This window comes from Gopherus flavomarginatus, chromosome 17 (assembly GCF_025201925.1).
Source record: "Gopherus flavomarginatus isolate rGopFla2 chromosome 17, rGopFla2.mat.asm, whole genome shotgun sequence".
Lineage (NCBI taxonomy): Eukaryota > Metazoa > Chordata > Testudines > Testudinidae > Gopherus > Gopherus flavomarginatus.
The window spans coordinates 13,549,335-13,564,558 of NC_066633.1; the positions used below are offsets into that span (position 1 = coordinate 13,549,335).

General features: G+C 53.5%; 1 protein-coding gene across 1 annotated transcript in view; it reads right to left on the minus strand.

Annotated features, from left to right (window-relative positions):
* The window catches only part of ENG (endoglin), a 60,768-nt gene extending 47,755 nt beyond the window's left edge, over positions 1-13,013 (minus strand). Inside the window, exon 1 of the mRNA XM_050926059.1 lies at positions 12,435-13,013. Coding sequence (XP_050782016.1) covers positions 12,435-12,492 — 58 coding nt within the window. The 5' untranslated portion in view covers positions 12,493-13,013. The remainder of the gene's footprint in view (positions 1-12,434) is intronic.
* Between the last annotated feature and the right edge of the window lie 2,211 nt (positions 13,014-15,224).

Consider the following 15,224-nt stretch of genomic DNA (forward strand, 5'->3'; position numbering starts at 1 on the left):
TGCACGCGTGAAAAGGCACACACTTTGAAAGGACAGCCTATGTGCTGCCAAAAATGGTGGCTTCGCCCCTGCCGCCCCACAACACAACACCACACGCACGCGTCGAGGAAATCTTCCTCTCATAAAGATTTTTCAAGCCCTGCTAATGGACTCGGTCAGCGTCCAAGCCCAGTTTCCTGCACCCAGTCTGCAGAAGATGCGACCACAGCTGTGACTCACTCAGAGTGACAGCTGGAAAGATGGGGGCTGGGGAGAAGAGAAGTCAAATAAGGAGAAAGCAAGTTCCAAAGCTGCCCTGGTACTAGGGTCACAGACCAGGCCTCGTCCAGGACGCTGCGTCCACTGCCCACCTATTGTCTTGCACTTCCTCAACACACTAACTAGACCAGCCATGCAGTCAGCAGCATCAGGAGGAAGATAAACAGAGGCTTATCTGGGCTCCACAGCCAGCGTCACTCTTCCCCTCCAGCCCTACCCCAATCAGCCAGTCTGGGGTAATTCAGCCAGGACTAGACACCAGGCTCCTGCTGCTGCTCAGAACACTAGACAGGCCCGATCCGTGTCTAGTGTTACGGCCCCAATTCTGCCTCGCACTGAGGGATTAGCACGCAAAGGGGAAAGATTAGATCGCCGCGGCGACTGGGAGCTGCTGGGGATGGTTTCCAAGATCACATACGGCGGAGGGAGATTACCCAACCCTCTGGCCTGGGTGTGAAGCCTTCCACCTACAGAGTGACAGTTGGACCATGCCGGCTGGGAGGAGCCGGCCACTCAGCGTCCTAGGCCGGCAGAGCCAGAGGGGAGACCTTTCACTCTCAGCCCCATCGGCTCTTAGCGCCCCATTCATCAAAACATTGCCCAGCACACAAACCATTCCATCAAATTCCCCATGTCACTCAGCACCCCGCCCCCACTGCTACATCACGCTGTGCTCCTGTGCCCAGCAACGCATTAGCATTAACTGGCGCCGTCCCGTGAAACACCTTCTCCCTACGATCCATCAGCCCCAGGTCACTTAACCCTCCCTTTGGCTCCAACAGGGCACCCCCACCCCACTCACTGCCCCCTTCCAGTCCATGTATCACCCAACCCCCACTTGTGCTCCACACCCCCACTATATGCTATCAGAAGCCCCCATCACCTAATGCCTTGACACATCAAACACCCCTGTCTCACCTAACGCTCCTCCTGCTCCCTTGGCTGGGTACATGTCCCCAGTTCATAGCACTGTCTCTGCTCTGGCCAACACCCCCGCCCCCCCTTGCTATGCGCCAACCCCTTAATCAAGGGGCCTTCAGCACAGTGCTCCTGACGCTGAACTCCTCCCCTGTCCCCAGATCAGAGGAGCCCACCGTCCATCCTTCTCTCCACACCCTCTCATGGGGCGCAGATGCTGAGAAGGGAAAACCTCATCTCTTGCAGGCACTGCCAGAACAGGATTCAGCATCCTGCAAGCAAGGCGTAAGGGCCTCCCCCTGCGGAGGGCTCCGGGCTGGCAGCCTTACACTCAGGCTCGTCAGCTCCCCATGCCCGCTGTGCATAAACATGATTGGCTCCTCACCTCCCTGCCAGGCCCCGCTGGTATTCGTCGGGGGGGAAAGCAGCCTGGCTCCAGCATTATGTAATGATCAGATAACACAGCTCAGCTGGGCCCAGCCTGCAGGGCCCCGGGGCGATCAGATAAGAGAGCCTTTATTTTTGTACTCCAGGAAAAAAAAATCTTGTTCAAACGCCTTCCCTCCCATCCACCCCCCCTAATCCCAGCACAGACGAGACCAGGGAGCTGGGAAGGCCCTGACGCGTCACCCTGTCTGCCCAGAGCATGGGCTTGGGGGAGGGGGGTAAGTCCTGTTTTCTATAAGCAGATCAAGGAGACGCTAACCAAACAAGTGCAGAACAATGGCACTGACCCTGGGGTGCAGTGGCATGGAGGAAATCATATGCATAGATGGGGTGGGAAAGAACTCCCATACAGACACAGAGTATGACCCACAGTCCAGGTAGAACTGAACAGATCCAGGTGCCAGATTTGGTGCCTTTCACCTCTAGCTTGATGGTTTCAAGTGGGGACTAACCATCACGGCCATGAAAAGCATCTTGGCTTGGCACACATAGAACGAGCCAGTGGGTCTCAGTCCAGGAGCCATGGCCCAAAACCCAACACCATTGTTGGTACTAACTGGTCCCTGGCTGGCTGTCTCAGCAGAGAGGCAAAGATTGCCTGGGCCATGGAATGTTAACTCTCCTCTCTTCAGCTCACCATTACGGGGCAGTGCCTGACGGGAGTGGAGATGGGGGAGAAGGCTCTCTGCTACTGCCATGGCAGGACCTTTCCTGCGGATGAGCCCAGAGCATCAGCCTCTAGGGCTTTCACCAGCACAAAATCATTTAAAAACTAAATACACACACAGAGCCCTGCTGCCACTCACTCAGACCTAGTGTGAATCGCATCTGGTCTGGGCTGACACGGAGGAAGATTCTGGAGTTGGTTGCTATTTCTGGCCTTTTAAGGGTCGGGAACTTTACCAGTTTGCTCAGTGGGATCACTGGGAGTCTAATTTGCATTTATTATTTACTTGTTTCTGAATCAGGCGCTTTCCCTTCCATGTCTTAGGCACTGTCCGCGACTGGTCAGCCCAACAGGCAGATTTTGTAAGGCTAAACCTAAGGCCGGGAGCCCTGATCCTGGGAGGATATACAGGTTTGTCAATTCTGCAGTGACACTAACAGCTGTTGTCATCAATTCTCATGTACAGGCTAAGAAAAACACAGCAAGTGAATGACTGGTGAAAAGCCAAGGGGATTCAGAACTCTTAGCTTTAGTAACTGATGGGGCTGTTAGTAACTCAGGCCATGGCTACATTGGAGAGTTTCAGCGCTGGTGGTGGGTTTACAGCGCTGCAACTTACTCTGTGTCCACACTTGCAAGGCACAGCCAGCGCTGCAACTCCCTGGCTGCAGCGCTGGCTGTACACCTGGTTTGCTTGGGGTGAACAATTGCAGCGCTGGTGATGCAGTGCTGCTCGTCAAGTGTGGCCACCAAAAGCGCTGTTATTGGCCTCCAGGGTATTAGGAGGTATCCCAGAATACCTTTTCAGCCACTCTGCTCATCAGTTTGCACTCTACTGCCCTGGCCTCAGGTGACCCGTCCTTTAAATGCCCCAGGAATTTAAAAAATCCCCTTCCTGTTTGCTCAGCCAAGTGTGGAGTGCAATCAATCAGTGAATCTTTCCAGGTGATCATGCCTCCACACGCCAAACGAGCCCCAGCATGGAGCAATGGCGAGTTGATGGACCTCATCAGTGTTTTTGGTGAGGAAGCTGTGCAGTCACAGCTGCGCTCCAGCCGTAGGAATTATGATACCTATGGGCAGATATCAAAGTCCATGCTGGAAAGGGGCCATGACCGGGACACGGTGCAGTGCAGGGTTAAAGTAAAGGAGCTGTGGAGTGCCTATTGCAAAGCCCGCGAGGGAAACCGCCGCTCAGGTGCTACCCCCACGACCTGCCGTTTTTACAAGGAGCTGGACACGATATTTGGGGGTGACCCCACTGCCAATCTGAGGACCACGATGGACAGTTCAGAGCAGGGAGAGGAGAGGGAGGTGTGGGGGGGGAGGAAACCGAGAGTGAGGGTACTGGGGTGCTGGGAGACACCCTGGAGTCCCAGAGGCATGCAGCCAGGAGCTCTTCTCAAGCCAGGAGGAAGCTAGCCAGTCGCAGCAGCTGGAACTTGTCGGTGAAGAAGAAGCAGAGGAGCGGGTTCCCGGTAAGCAGCTTTTATTTTCAGGATGGAACTGTTTTTGGAGAGGAAGGGGGGTTATGGCTGCATGCATGCATGCCTAGATGTGGAATAGCCCATTGATGTGGTCTATCACGTCGCGGTAATCGGTGTCTGTAATCTCTTCAAAAGTTTCTGCCAGAGCGTGGGCAATGCGCTTGCGCAAGTTTATAGGGAGAGCCACTGTGGTCCTTGTCCCAGTCAGGCTAATGCGTCCGCGCCACTCTGCTGCGAAGGGTGGGGGGACCATTGCTGCACACAGGCAAGCTGCATAGGGACCAGGGTGGAATCCGCATTGCTGTAGAAGACCCTCCCGCTCTTCCTAGGTAACCTGCAGCAGTGAGATATCTTGCAGGATTAACTCCTGTGGAAAATGTAGGGATAGTGTTCAGTGCAGTTCTCCCCCCACCCCCCGCTGCTCTGTGCCTTCCCCAATGCACAGAAACCCCAGTGCAGCCCTGAACCAAGCAGTTCCCCTTCCCAGGTGAGCAGCGGCAGCGAGATGGCTTCCAGGATTAATTAACTCCTGCACTCACATTCCCCATTACTCACCATGTCTTCGCTGCTGTGGCCTCTCTGTGCTGTGTTTGGTATGTGTAAAGTATGCTACAATGAGACTAAAAACTCCTTAACTGTGATTATACACAATGCAGCCTCTGTAATAAATGTTTCCATTTTTGTTTTTTTTCTAATGACAGTGTCCTTGACTAGTACTAGTAATCTACCGGCCCTATCACAGACTGCTGAAAAGCTACAAAACCTGAGGAGGAAACCAAGAAAAAGCAAAGAAGATTTGGTGAAAGCAGTTATGAATCAGTCTGCCAGAGAGAGTAAGAGGCTGCAGGACTGGAGAGAAAAAATTCAGCAGTGGAGGGAAACACGAAGCAGGAGAAAGGAATTGGCTAAGAAGAAAAGCACGAAGCAGCTGATAAGCCTCCTGGCGCGCCAGACGGAGTGTATGCAGTCACTCGTAGCCATGCAGGCAGAGCACTATCGTGCTGCCCTCCCCCCGTCCCAAAGCTCTCTCCCTTGTGCTCCAACGTCAGCTCAAAACTCCCTTCTCCAGCATCCAGGTTCTTACCACCACCAGCTGCCCCCAACACCTGTACGTTCACCTACCAGCTCTGAGAACTACGACCCTTACCCTCTGCACTCAACCCCCATCACCATGCAGCATTTTCATCCTGAAGTGCAGCAGTCATTGCACAGCACTCCAGGCAGGACATATTCAAACCTCTGACTGTACAGTTCACCACCCTACCCCCATGCCCTTTTACTTACTTTCTTTTCAATAAATGATTTCTTGGCTTTTAAAACAGTTTTTATTATTTCAGAAAGTGAAAGATACCGTACCCCAAGGAAAAAACAGGCACTGCAAATCATTGTAACCACTGCACTTCACTCCTGTGCAAGGCACCAAACATTACTGTTGGCTTTCAGCCTCAAATTGCTCCCTTAAGGCATCCCTAATCCTTGTAGCCCTGTGCTGGGCCTCTCTAGTAGCCCTGCTCTCTGGCTGTGCAAATTCAGCATCCAGGCGTTGAACCTTGGAGGTCCATTCCTGACTGAATGTTTCACCCTTCCCTTCACAAATATTAATGGAGGGTACAGCACGTGGATATAACCGCAGGGATGCTGCTTTCCCCCAAGTCTAGCTTCCCATAAAGAGATCTCCAGCGCCCTTTTAAATGGCCAAAAGCACACTCCACAGTCATTTGGCACTAGCTCAGCCTGCAGTTGAACTGGTCCTTGCTCCTGTCAAGCTTCCCTGTATACAGTTTCATGAGCCAAGGCATTAATGGGTAAGCGGGGTCTCCAAGGACCACAATGGGCATGTCAACGTCCCCTACTGTGATCTTCCGGTCTGGGAAAAAAGTCCCGGCCTGCAGCTTCCTGAACAGGCCACTGTTCCGAAAGATGCGTGCATCATGCACCTTTCCAGGCCAGCCTGTGTAAATGTCAATGAAACTCCCACGGTGATCCACAAGCGCCTGGAGAACCATAGAGAAATACCCCTTCCGATTAATGTACTCGGATGCCAGGTGGGGTGGTGCCAGAATAGGAATATGCGTCCCATCTATCGCCCCTCCACAGTTAGGGAAACCCATTTGTGCAAAGCCATCCAGAATGTCCTGCACGTTCCCCAGAGTCACGATTCTTCTTAGCAGGATGCGATTAATGGCCCTGCAAAACTTGCATCAACACGATTCCAACAGTCGACTTTCCCACTCCAAACTGGTTTGCAACCAATCGGTAGCTGTCTGGAGTTGCCAGCTTCCAGATTGCAATAGCCACCCGCTTCTCCACTGGCAGGGCAGCTCTCAATCTCGTGTCCTTGCGCCGCAGGGTGGGGGCGAGCTCCTCACACAGTTCCATGAAAGTGGCTTTTCTCATCTGAAAGTTCTGCAGCCACTGCTTGTCATCCCAGACTTGTGTCTGGGACGATGTGATCCCACCACTCAGTGCCTGTTTCCCAAGCCCAAAGGCGGCGTTCCACGGTGCTGAGCATGTCCGTTACTGCCACAAACAATTTAGTGTCACATGCGTCAGGCGAATCGATATCATCGTCGGACTCCTCACTGTCACTTTGGAGCCGAAGGAATAGCTCAACTGCCAAACGTGATGTGCTAGCGACACTCATCAGCAAAGTCCTCAGCAGCTCGGGCTCCATTTCCCACAGAAATCGCGCTGCACAGAGACTCACAATGGCGCCAAACTGCTGGGATGTGAAGCGATGCACCATGGGGCGTTGGGACAGGAAGCGGAATGACCCGCACCCTTCCGTCCCCTTCCCACAACCCACGGCGCCAAAATGGGATGAGGTGTTCTGTGGGATAGCTGCCCACAATGCACCACTCCCAACCGTGCTGCAAATGCTGCAAATGTGGCCACACTGCAGCGCTGTTGGGAGTGGTCCCTACACAGCTGTACGAAGACAGCTGTAACTCTCAGCGCTGCACACCTCCAAGTGTAGCCATACCCTCAGGGAAGACATTCATTTAAAGTCTTTTTACACTGACTTAGCTCCCTTCACTCCCCGTGATTTAGTTAGTCAGAGTCACTTGGGTCCTTCTGCTTTTCAGAGCTGATTTGTTACCGCTCCGTCTTCCTGGACTGGCTGAGGAGGTGAAGTGAACTCATTGGAGGTCATGCAGTGGCTCTGTGGGATTAGCATGTGTCACGGAGTCACTGGGCGATGCTCTGGAACTGCTCCCCACCAAGCCAGTCAGGACTTTGGGGGAGCCTCCTCTCCCTTGGAGCAGACTTGTTCAGGGCAAGAAGCTCACACGTCTTCACCTCCTGGGTCTCTCCTTGGAGCATTCAGCATCCTCTGCCCCTCTGTGCACTTCCCTCAGTGAGCCCGCCTCAGTGGGGTCCTGGGGAAGCCACCGGGTCCTGCACCCCCACTTGGCAGTCAGACGTGACTCTTAGCCAGCCAGTAAAACAGAGGTTTATTCAATGATAGGAACAGGGTCTAAAACAGAGCTCGTAGACACAGCGAACCGGACCCCTCGGCCGGGTCCATTCTGGGGGGCAGTGAACCAGACCCCCCATGTCTGCACTTCACTCCTCGACCCCAGCCAGCTCCAGACTAACAACCCCTCCCCAGCCCCTCTTCTCTGCTCAGCTCCTTTCCCCGGACACGAGGTCACCTGATCTCTTTGTCTCCAACACCTTCAGCTGGCAGGGGAGGGGCCCAGGCCATCAGTTGCAAGGAGACAGAGTGCCGGGCATTTAGGTGCACTGGCCCTTTGCTCTGCCAGATACTTAAGAACTGCCATGGGGACACTGAGGCACCAACACAGTATTCAGAGAAAACATTAAGAACATTCCCAGTTCGTCACAGCATGAGAATCCAGGGCTCTGAGCTGTGACCAATGGATCACACAGGCCTACCTGCCATCTCTGGCAGCTCCAGGACAGACCCCCCAGGAAATCTGCAGCTCAGGCTGTGTGTTAACTCATCAACCCAGGAAGGTATTTTACTAGGTTAACTAACCGCAGGCACTGCATGATGCAGCGATGGAAATCCACAGGTCAATGGAGTAGGTGAAAGCTGTCTCGGACCATTTCCCTCTCCCATCTTGGCTAGAGAATCTATCCTCCCTAGGTGAGGGGAAACTGATGTCCCAGGAACCAGCCTGTTTCCGGGACTAAGCAAAGGGAATAGCCTCTTTTCTTTTTGAGCCTTTCTGCATCATTTCTGCTTGTCTGTTCCACCCTCTACACAATAACTGGGACATCGCTGAGGTGCCTCGGGGTTACAGAGCCTCTTTACGGGCCTGGGATTTAAGGGAGACAACGCAGATTTTTGCTGCTGGAAATCCAGCGCTAGCTCAGAACTACAACATGGCTGATCACTGTCACACAGACACCTTTCTCCTGGCCCCACATGTGAGGGAAGTGAGGCCTCGGAGGCAGGATCTGCTGCCAAGCCTTTGTCCTGTGGCCATGAATGGGAATCTGATGATTCACTGTAGCTCATGCTGTCCAGGCTCCTAGCCCTGTGTTGTCATCCTAGCCCGCAGGATGACATGAGGGCAGCGTAATCTACCCCAGTTGCCACGCCAGGCAGAGCCAGGTAAACCCAGGCATATGAGGACCCCTAGGACAAACCCCCTAATTCCACTAAAGGCAGCACAAACGTTACACAGCTCGCTTTTTGATGTTGCTGGTGCTGATGGATACAGTAATAGCTGGATGAGATCAGCACACCGGGACACAATCATATGATTCAGATCCTTTCTGTGAGCTAGAAAACAATGCCAGTAAATGACCCGCAACACAATGGGATGCTAATTCATGGCACAGTGCGCAGACAGTGGTGGGTGTGATGCACACATAGGACGGGTGAAGGCTGGGGTGGGGTTTCGGGAAGGGAGGTCTGGCGAAAAGGGGAGGCAGCTGACTGGCGTGGCCATGCTGACAGAACTCAGGCGCTGGATCCGGATCAGCCATTCACAAAGCGCCTTTCATCCCAGACCACTTTCCCAACTCATAAGCAAACAATACACAGGGCTCACCCCAACAGTCCCTGAAACACGGCCCCTTCCCCAGTGGGACGTGGAAGCTGCTTCACAGCAGGCACCAACGCTCGGCTACTGTTTAGGTCACAAAGCGAAAAATGCCTTTCTCAACGGAAAACGCAGCTGGAGTGTTAGGAAGGCAAAACATTAAAACCCACCCTGGAAATCAATCTGGGAAGTGACGTGATCATCACGAGGTGTCACGGGCTACAGGTTCCTGAGTGCTGTCTTGTAGGACACAATTGTGGTGCTGGCCAAGGGAAGGATAACACCTACTGCACCACCGACACCCTCAGGGGAGCTCTGACCGGTCTCTCTGCTAAGCACTCACGCAGTCCAACACTGCTGAGCTCGGGCCAGACGGCAAGAGCAGAGCTAAACATCCCTGGGTCTCCTTTCCTACCCACCTCTCTCTAAGACAAGAGATGTTGGGCTTTGGGAGCAGATCCTGACCTAAGAGTTCGGTCAACAATGCTCCTGGAAAGCTCTGGTAAGAATTTCACCTTGACCTACGTCTAGTTTGTTACGTTTAGTACTAGGAAGCGCTTTGAGCTTTAGTTCTCTTGTAAGCGTTTCTGACTTTAATGCCTTATACTCGCACTCACTCAACACTTAGCTTCTTGGACTCCTTGATTCTCTAAACAAACCTAATCCAGTGTTGTGTGACCTGCATGGGTGACTCCACTGAAGGCAGCAAGCTGTCATGTACTGATCTCCTTAGAGGGGCAAGGGACCTAATACATCTGGACTGGCCGGGAGGCAGCTAGACAGCGCAGACCACACAGCCTTGGGGAGACAATTCAGGACTGGGCATGTGTTGGGTTTCACCCTGCAGGGAGTAATCAAGGCTGCTGGAAGCCAGAGTGTGGCTGATGTGCTGCTGACAGGCTGCTGGGGTCACACAGCTGCTGGACCAGGGCTGTGGCTATGCACAGACACTCAGGACGTGAGGAGCTCAGGTTGGGAGCTACAGCAGCAAAGCACTGAGGCACCCCAGGGAGCAGGGTGGGGGTGACGCAGCCCCTCACTGGTCTAGATTGCACCCTGGAACATCATGACCATGTTATCTCCACACCCACGATCCGCCTGGAAACTTGATCTTGGTTTAGAACTGATCGCCACGGCCAAGCCTGCCGTGTTGTGGGATTGTGGTATAGCATGGTGCTGGCCTGGCTGTGTGCACGAGATCACAGAGTGTTATAAACCAGCGTGGAATCAGTGATGATTTTCACAGCATGTCCCTACTTCAAAGCTACCCTGCGCCTTGCTAGATATCCACATAGTCCGACCCTTCAGCAAAGCCACAGTTCCGTCTGTGCTATCTGCTCTTCCAGGCTCGTTCTTCATAAGAACAGCCGTACTGGGTCAGGCCAAAGGGCCATCAAGCCTGGTATCCTGTCTACCAAGAGTGGCCAATGCCAGGTGCCCCAGAGGGAGTGAACCTAACAGGTAATGATCAATTGATCTCTCTCCTGCCATCCATCTCCACCTTCTGACAAACAGAAGCTAGGGACACCATTCCTTACCCATCCTGGCTAATAGCCATTTATGGACTTAACCTCCATGAAATTATCCAGTTCTGTTTTAAGCCCTGTTATAGTTCTATCCTTCACAACCTCCTCAGGCAAGGAGTTCCACAAGTTGACTGTGTGCTGCGTGAAGAAGAACTTCCTTTTATTTGTTTTAAACCTGCTGCCCGTTAATTTCATTTGGTGACCCCTAGTTCTTGTATTATGGGAACAAGTAAATAACTTTTCCTTATCCACTTTCTCCACATCACTCATGATTTTATATACTTCTATTATATCCCCCCTTAGTCTCCTCTTTTCCAAGCTGAAAAGTCCTAGCTTCTTTAATCTCTCCTCATATAGGACCTGTTCCAAACCCATAATCAGTGTAGTTGCCCTTGAAGGGAGCTAACAGCTCTGGTTATCTCCCCTTAGCTTGTTTAGTTTCTTTGGTGTGTATTTCTGTTAATCCGCTCACAACGTTCGTCCCTTTCAAATCCTTGCTCATCCTGAATTGTACTTTCCCCTCCTACTGTTGCTTTACTCTTTGGCCTCAACACTTGCAGGATTTTATGAGAGTGAATAAATGCAGCTCGGGGATTTCCCAAGCATCTCACTTCTCCAGGGGCAGTTACTGTGGAGAGAGGATTTATCCCAATCCATGGAATTTGGCCAAATTCCCAATTTTTTTACAGTCTCCGTTTTCAAAGGCTCGTACGTTATTTTCATTTCCCCTTTTCCCTCTCTCCTCCCTGCGCTGCCTGGGAGCTTTACAACCCAAAGCAAGACACATAAAACTGGGGTTTGCACTTTTCTAACATTTGTTTCGAGTTTTCTCTTTTGTAATCCCAGCAACCCTTCGAGCTATTTCCTCTGCAAAACTCCAGCTCTCAGCATTCTGGCTGCAGCCGCCCAAGTTTGATTTGACTGAGTAATCAAAAGATGGTTTACACCAAACACAACAGGCTGGATCAGCCTCCCTCCCAAGCAGTCCCATTGGGGCATGTGCTGATTCACGCCAGCTGAGGCTCCGGCCCCCTGCATCTCCCAGCACTAGGCGCTCATGTGAATCACCCCCAGCCCAACATTGGAATGGGAGAGGGGCCCTGAGTGGCTCAGCACTTTGTTGCCTTGCATAGCCCAGGAGACCCCTAACAGCTGTTCAACTGGCCTTGCACAGCGTTTGCATTCTGGTCCCATATTGTATCCGAGAACTGAGATTTATCTGGTGGGTCACTGGGAAGCCTCAAACCACCCCTGTCCCAGGCCCAGGGGACAGGTTTTCCTTCCCTCCTTTAGCTATTTTTCTGTAATTTGCTTTCTTACTTGCTAACTATGGGCCCGATCCAACCTCCATTGACGTCGCCCAACGGGCTCTCATTGATTTCAGTGAGTTTTGGATGAGGCCCAGGGAGCCCGATCCTGTGAGCTGCAGATTGCCCTTGGCGCCCGCTAAAGCCAGTGGCACTGAGGGCACTACAGGAAGCACTCAGAGCTTTGCAGGATCTGGCTCTAACAGCAGCAGGTTAGAGACCTCAGGCTGCAGTCTGTGCACACCCGCCCGCCAGGATACTTCACAAATAAGTCACTCTCCGCTTGGCCACAGGGAGCGCAGTGTGGAAAGCCCAGGCCTAGGGACAGCAGAGGAGGTGCTGGGTGAGCTTTCCCGGGCTGACCAAGGGAGTGACTGGCTGAGATGGCGCTAACTGGAGAGCGGGTAAGAGTCAGCCAGTGATGTGGGGTCCCCGGGCTGCGGGGAAAAGTGAAAGCAAAGCCGGGTTTCGCCCTCACCGTCGGCTTTTCGCAGAGCCTGCGAGGGGCAATGGAGATGCTTGTGGAGATCCCATCGGCTGCGAGTTCCCGGTGCAAGAGCAGGACTCTGGCTGTGTTCGCTGGGGACAGAGCGGCACATGGCCTGGCGTCTAGCCCACCAGTGCCTGTGAAAGTGCAGCATGAAAATGGGGCGCTTGGCTCAGCTGGATTCAGGGCTAGTGTAAAGGTCCAGCAGCGAGAAGGATGGGGCGAACCAGGAGAATACAGAATTAACCCAACCTGATCAGACAACCACCCCGCACCCAGAGCTGCCCGCCCAGAGCTCAGGCAAGGAGGAGTCACTCACTTGTGCATATCGTTGTGCAAGAGAGCAGCAGCGCTGCTAGGAACAGCCTGGCCTCCATGAGGTGGGAATGCCGACTCCCTGCTCTGCCTCTCTTCTCAGCCTCCCGGCTCTTCTTAGCCTGTGTCCAGAGGCAGGGGCCTCGCACCAGGAACCCCTGATGGGCTGCACTGTTTCACTACAGGACAGAGGAGAAAAAGACGGAGGGAGGGGAAGCGTCTCCACTCCAGCCTTGGGGAGTTTCAGAGCTCTCGGCGATGGAGAAGTGGCAGCAGCAGCAGAACCGGCGCCGGTCGTCGTGGGCTGGCAAGGCGGCTGCCGCTTGCTGTGCCCGGGCTGCTCCGCAGAGTGGATGTGCTGGGTCGGACTCACAGTGCCTGAATGGGCAGCACTGACTCAATCCAGCCCTGATGACGCAGCACGGCAGGAAATTAACTCCCTTTAGAGGAGGGTCTGCCAAGCGATCGCCTGCCAAATGAAGAGAGGAAATGCCGTTTTCAGAGGCCTGGAGCCTCTGCTGGAGGTCACGCTCTGAGAGCTGTGGCTCGAGGCAGAAGGAAAGCAAGGGAGGGTGCCTTGCACTTTCGGTTCTCTCTGCAGGGAGGAGTGCAGCGGAGATGGGGCTCCCAGCACATCTGGAGCTCCTGGAAGTGGCTCCGCTTCCTGGCCTCTGTGTGGGTCTGCATTTCCTTTTCTCCTGCCCTCAGCCAACCCGGTAACTGATCCTCTCCCCTGGCATGGCCACACTGGAGAGTGATTTCTGGCTTCCTGGCCAGATTCTGCCTGGAGACAGATAGCTGGGTAGGTGAGCATGGCCCAGTGCGGCTGCAGCATGTGTGTGGACACCGCCCTGTTCTCAAGTCCCAGCCACTGAATCCTTCCTTTAGGATTTCCGAGAGGGAGTGTGGTCTAATGGTTAGTACCCAGGTCTGGGATTCTATTCCCAGCTCTGCCACTGACCTGCTGGATAACCTTGGGCAAGTCATGTCACTGCTCTGTGCCTTGGTTTTCCCCATCACATGGGACTGCTAATCTCTGCCCGCCTCTCGGGGCGGTGAATCTAGAGTGTTTTGGATGGAAGGGGACAGAGATGGACAAAGCATCTTTCTGCGGGGGCTCCCAGTGTCATCTCAGGGGGTCCGACGGGAGTTTGATGGGCTACCTGAGAGGCCAAACGGGAGTTCACGTGCCCTAAGCTCAACAATATGGGACACAGTGTCTATGTGATGGAGAATATAGCCACTGCAACCTCTCCAAGGGCATCCTCAGAACCTGGCTAGCTAAAGGACCTACAAGCGGGAGAGGAAGCTTCTCAGGCAAAGCAGTAGCAGCACTAGAAGGAACGTTTCTGTAGGTTAGGAGCAGAACCCCAACCCCTCAACAGGACTACGTGTTCTCACTGGCGTACGGCCGACGGCACCACTCCATGCGTAGTGCTGAAGAAGTCAAAGGGCTGCTCCACGCTACAATAGCAGCTGAGGCAGGGGACCCAGTTCTAATGCCGATGGGCTCTAGCTGTGGTCTGTCTGTCCCTGGACGTGGCCAAGGCTTTAGCTTGGCTAGGGAATACAGCTGAGGTCCTAGCTAGGGTACAGCATGGAACTGCCTTGCACCCAGGTCAGGGGACAAACACGTTGTTACAAGCTATAATTGATACCCGGGCAGGGTCTTAGTCCCATGGCCATTTGTGAGAGCAAGAGTGACTTGTTAAATGCTCACTAAGAACATTGCTAAAGAGCTATTGTTGATATAACAATGGGACTTCATGACCTCGAAAGCCAAGGTTCCATAGTAGCTGGGGGAGGGAATCTTTGTTTCTGGTGGATTTCATCCCCCTCTCAGGCCATCCCAGCAGATCCTTCCAAAAATGTGTTGTTTTTTCCCCCAGCTGTTAGAATGTACCAAAGGAGAAGAATGTTTGTAACTACCCATTGGAAGGCTCTGGGTGAGCCCCAAGGTTAGGTCCCGCGGGCTGGGAGGCTTTGACAAGGCAACGAATCCCACCTGAAGCAGAGACCCCACCTCCCCAGTGGACCCTGGTCCCCAACTCCAGTAAGTCCCAGCATAAGCAGGCTAAAGGAACCCCATCTACATGAAAGGGTGGATAGTACCATGGAAGGGTTGAAGGGCTCTCAAGAGTGCAGCACCAGGGATGTCCTGGGTGAGAGGAGGAGGAGGCTGGAATCTTGCCAGGTTGGGTCTTCACCTGGGGCAGGTCAGGGCTCTGTTTAGATCTCAGCTAGTGACATGCTGCTCTTGCAGTGTGTGATCACCGCCTCTGCATCACTCTCCCACAGCCCTGCAGCAGCCTCTCAGCAACTCCTCTGCCCTTCTGCGCCATCTCGGCCCTGTCAGCTGGTGCCACCATCTTTCATCGTCCCTCTGTTACCGAACCCACGACACAACACGTCTCCTTCCCCCAGTGGGCCCGGAGACTCCTGTCAGCAGCTTTTCTGAGACATTCCTGGCTCCCTCGACGACTCACTGGCCCGTTTCTTGATTTCACTCCTCTAGATGCCAAAGGAAGCATCCAAGGGTAGGATCTGACATCCCAGGCTTGGAAAGTGGCCTGCGATGCCTTGGGATAAACAGTTGGCCAGGGATCAAAGGCCGGCGCATCAGCAGCTGTTTAATGGCACATAAAATAATTGTGTAACTTGTGGGCGGGGAACGGGTGTCTCGAGGACTCAAAAAACAGAGCGACTGGCTCAGATACAGGCCTGAAACCAGAATGAGGAGCCAGCCAGAGAGCTAATACATCTAGCAGAGGAATGGGCCTAGTTGGCATAAATC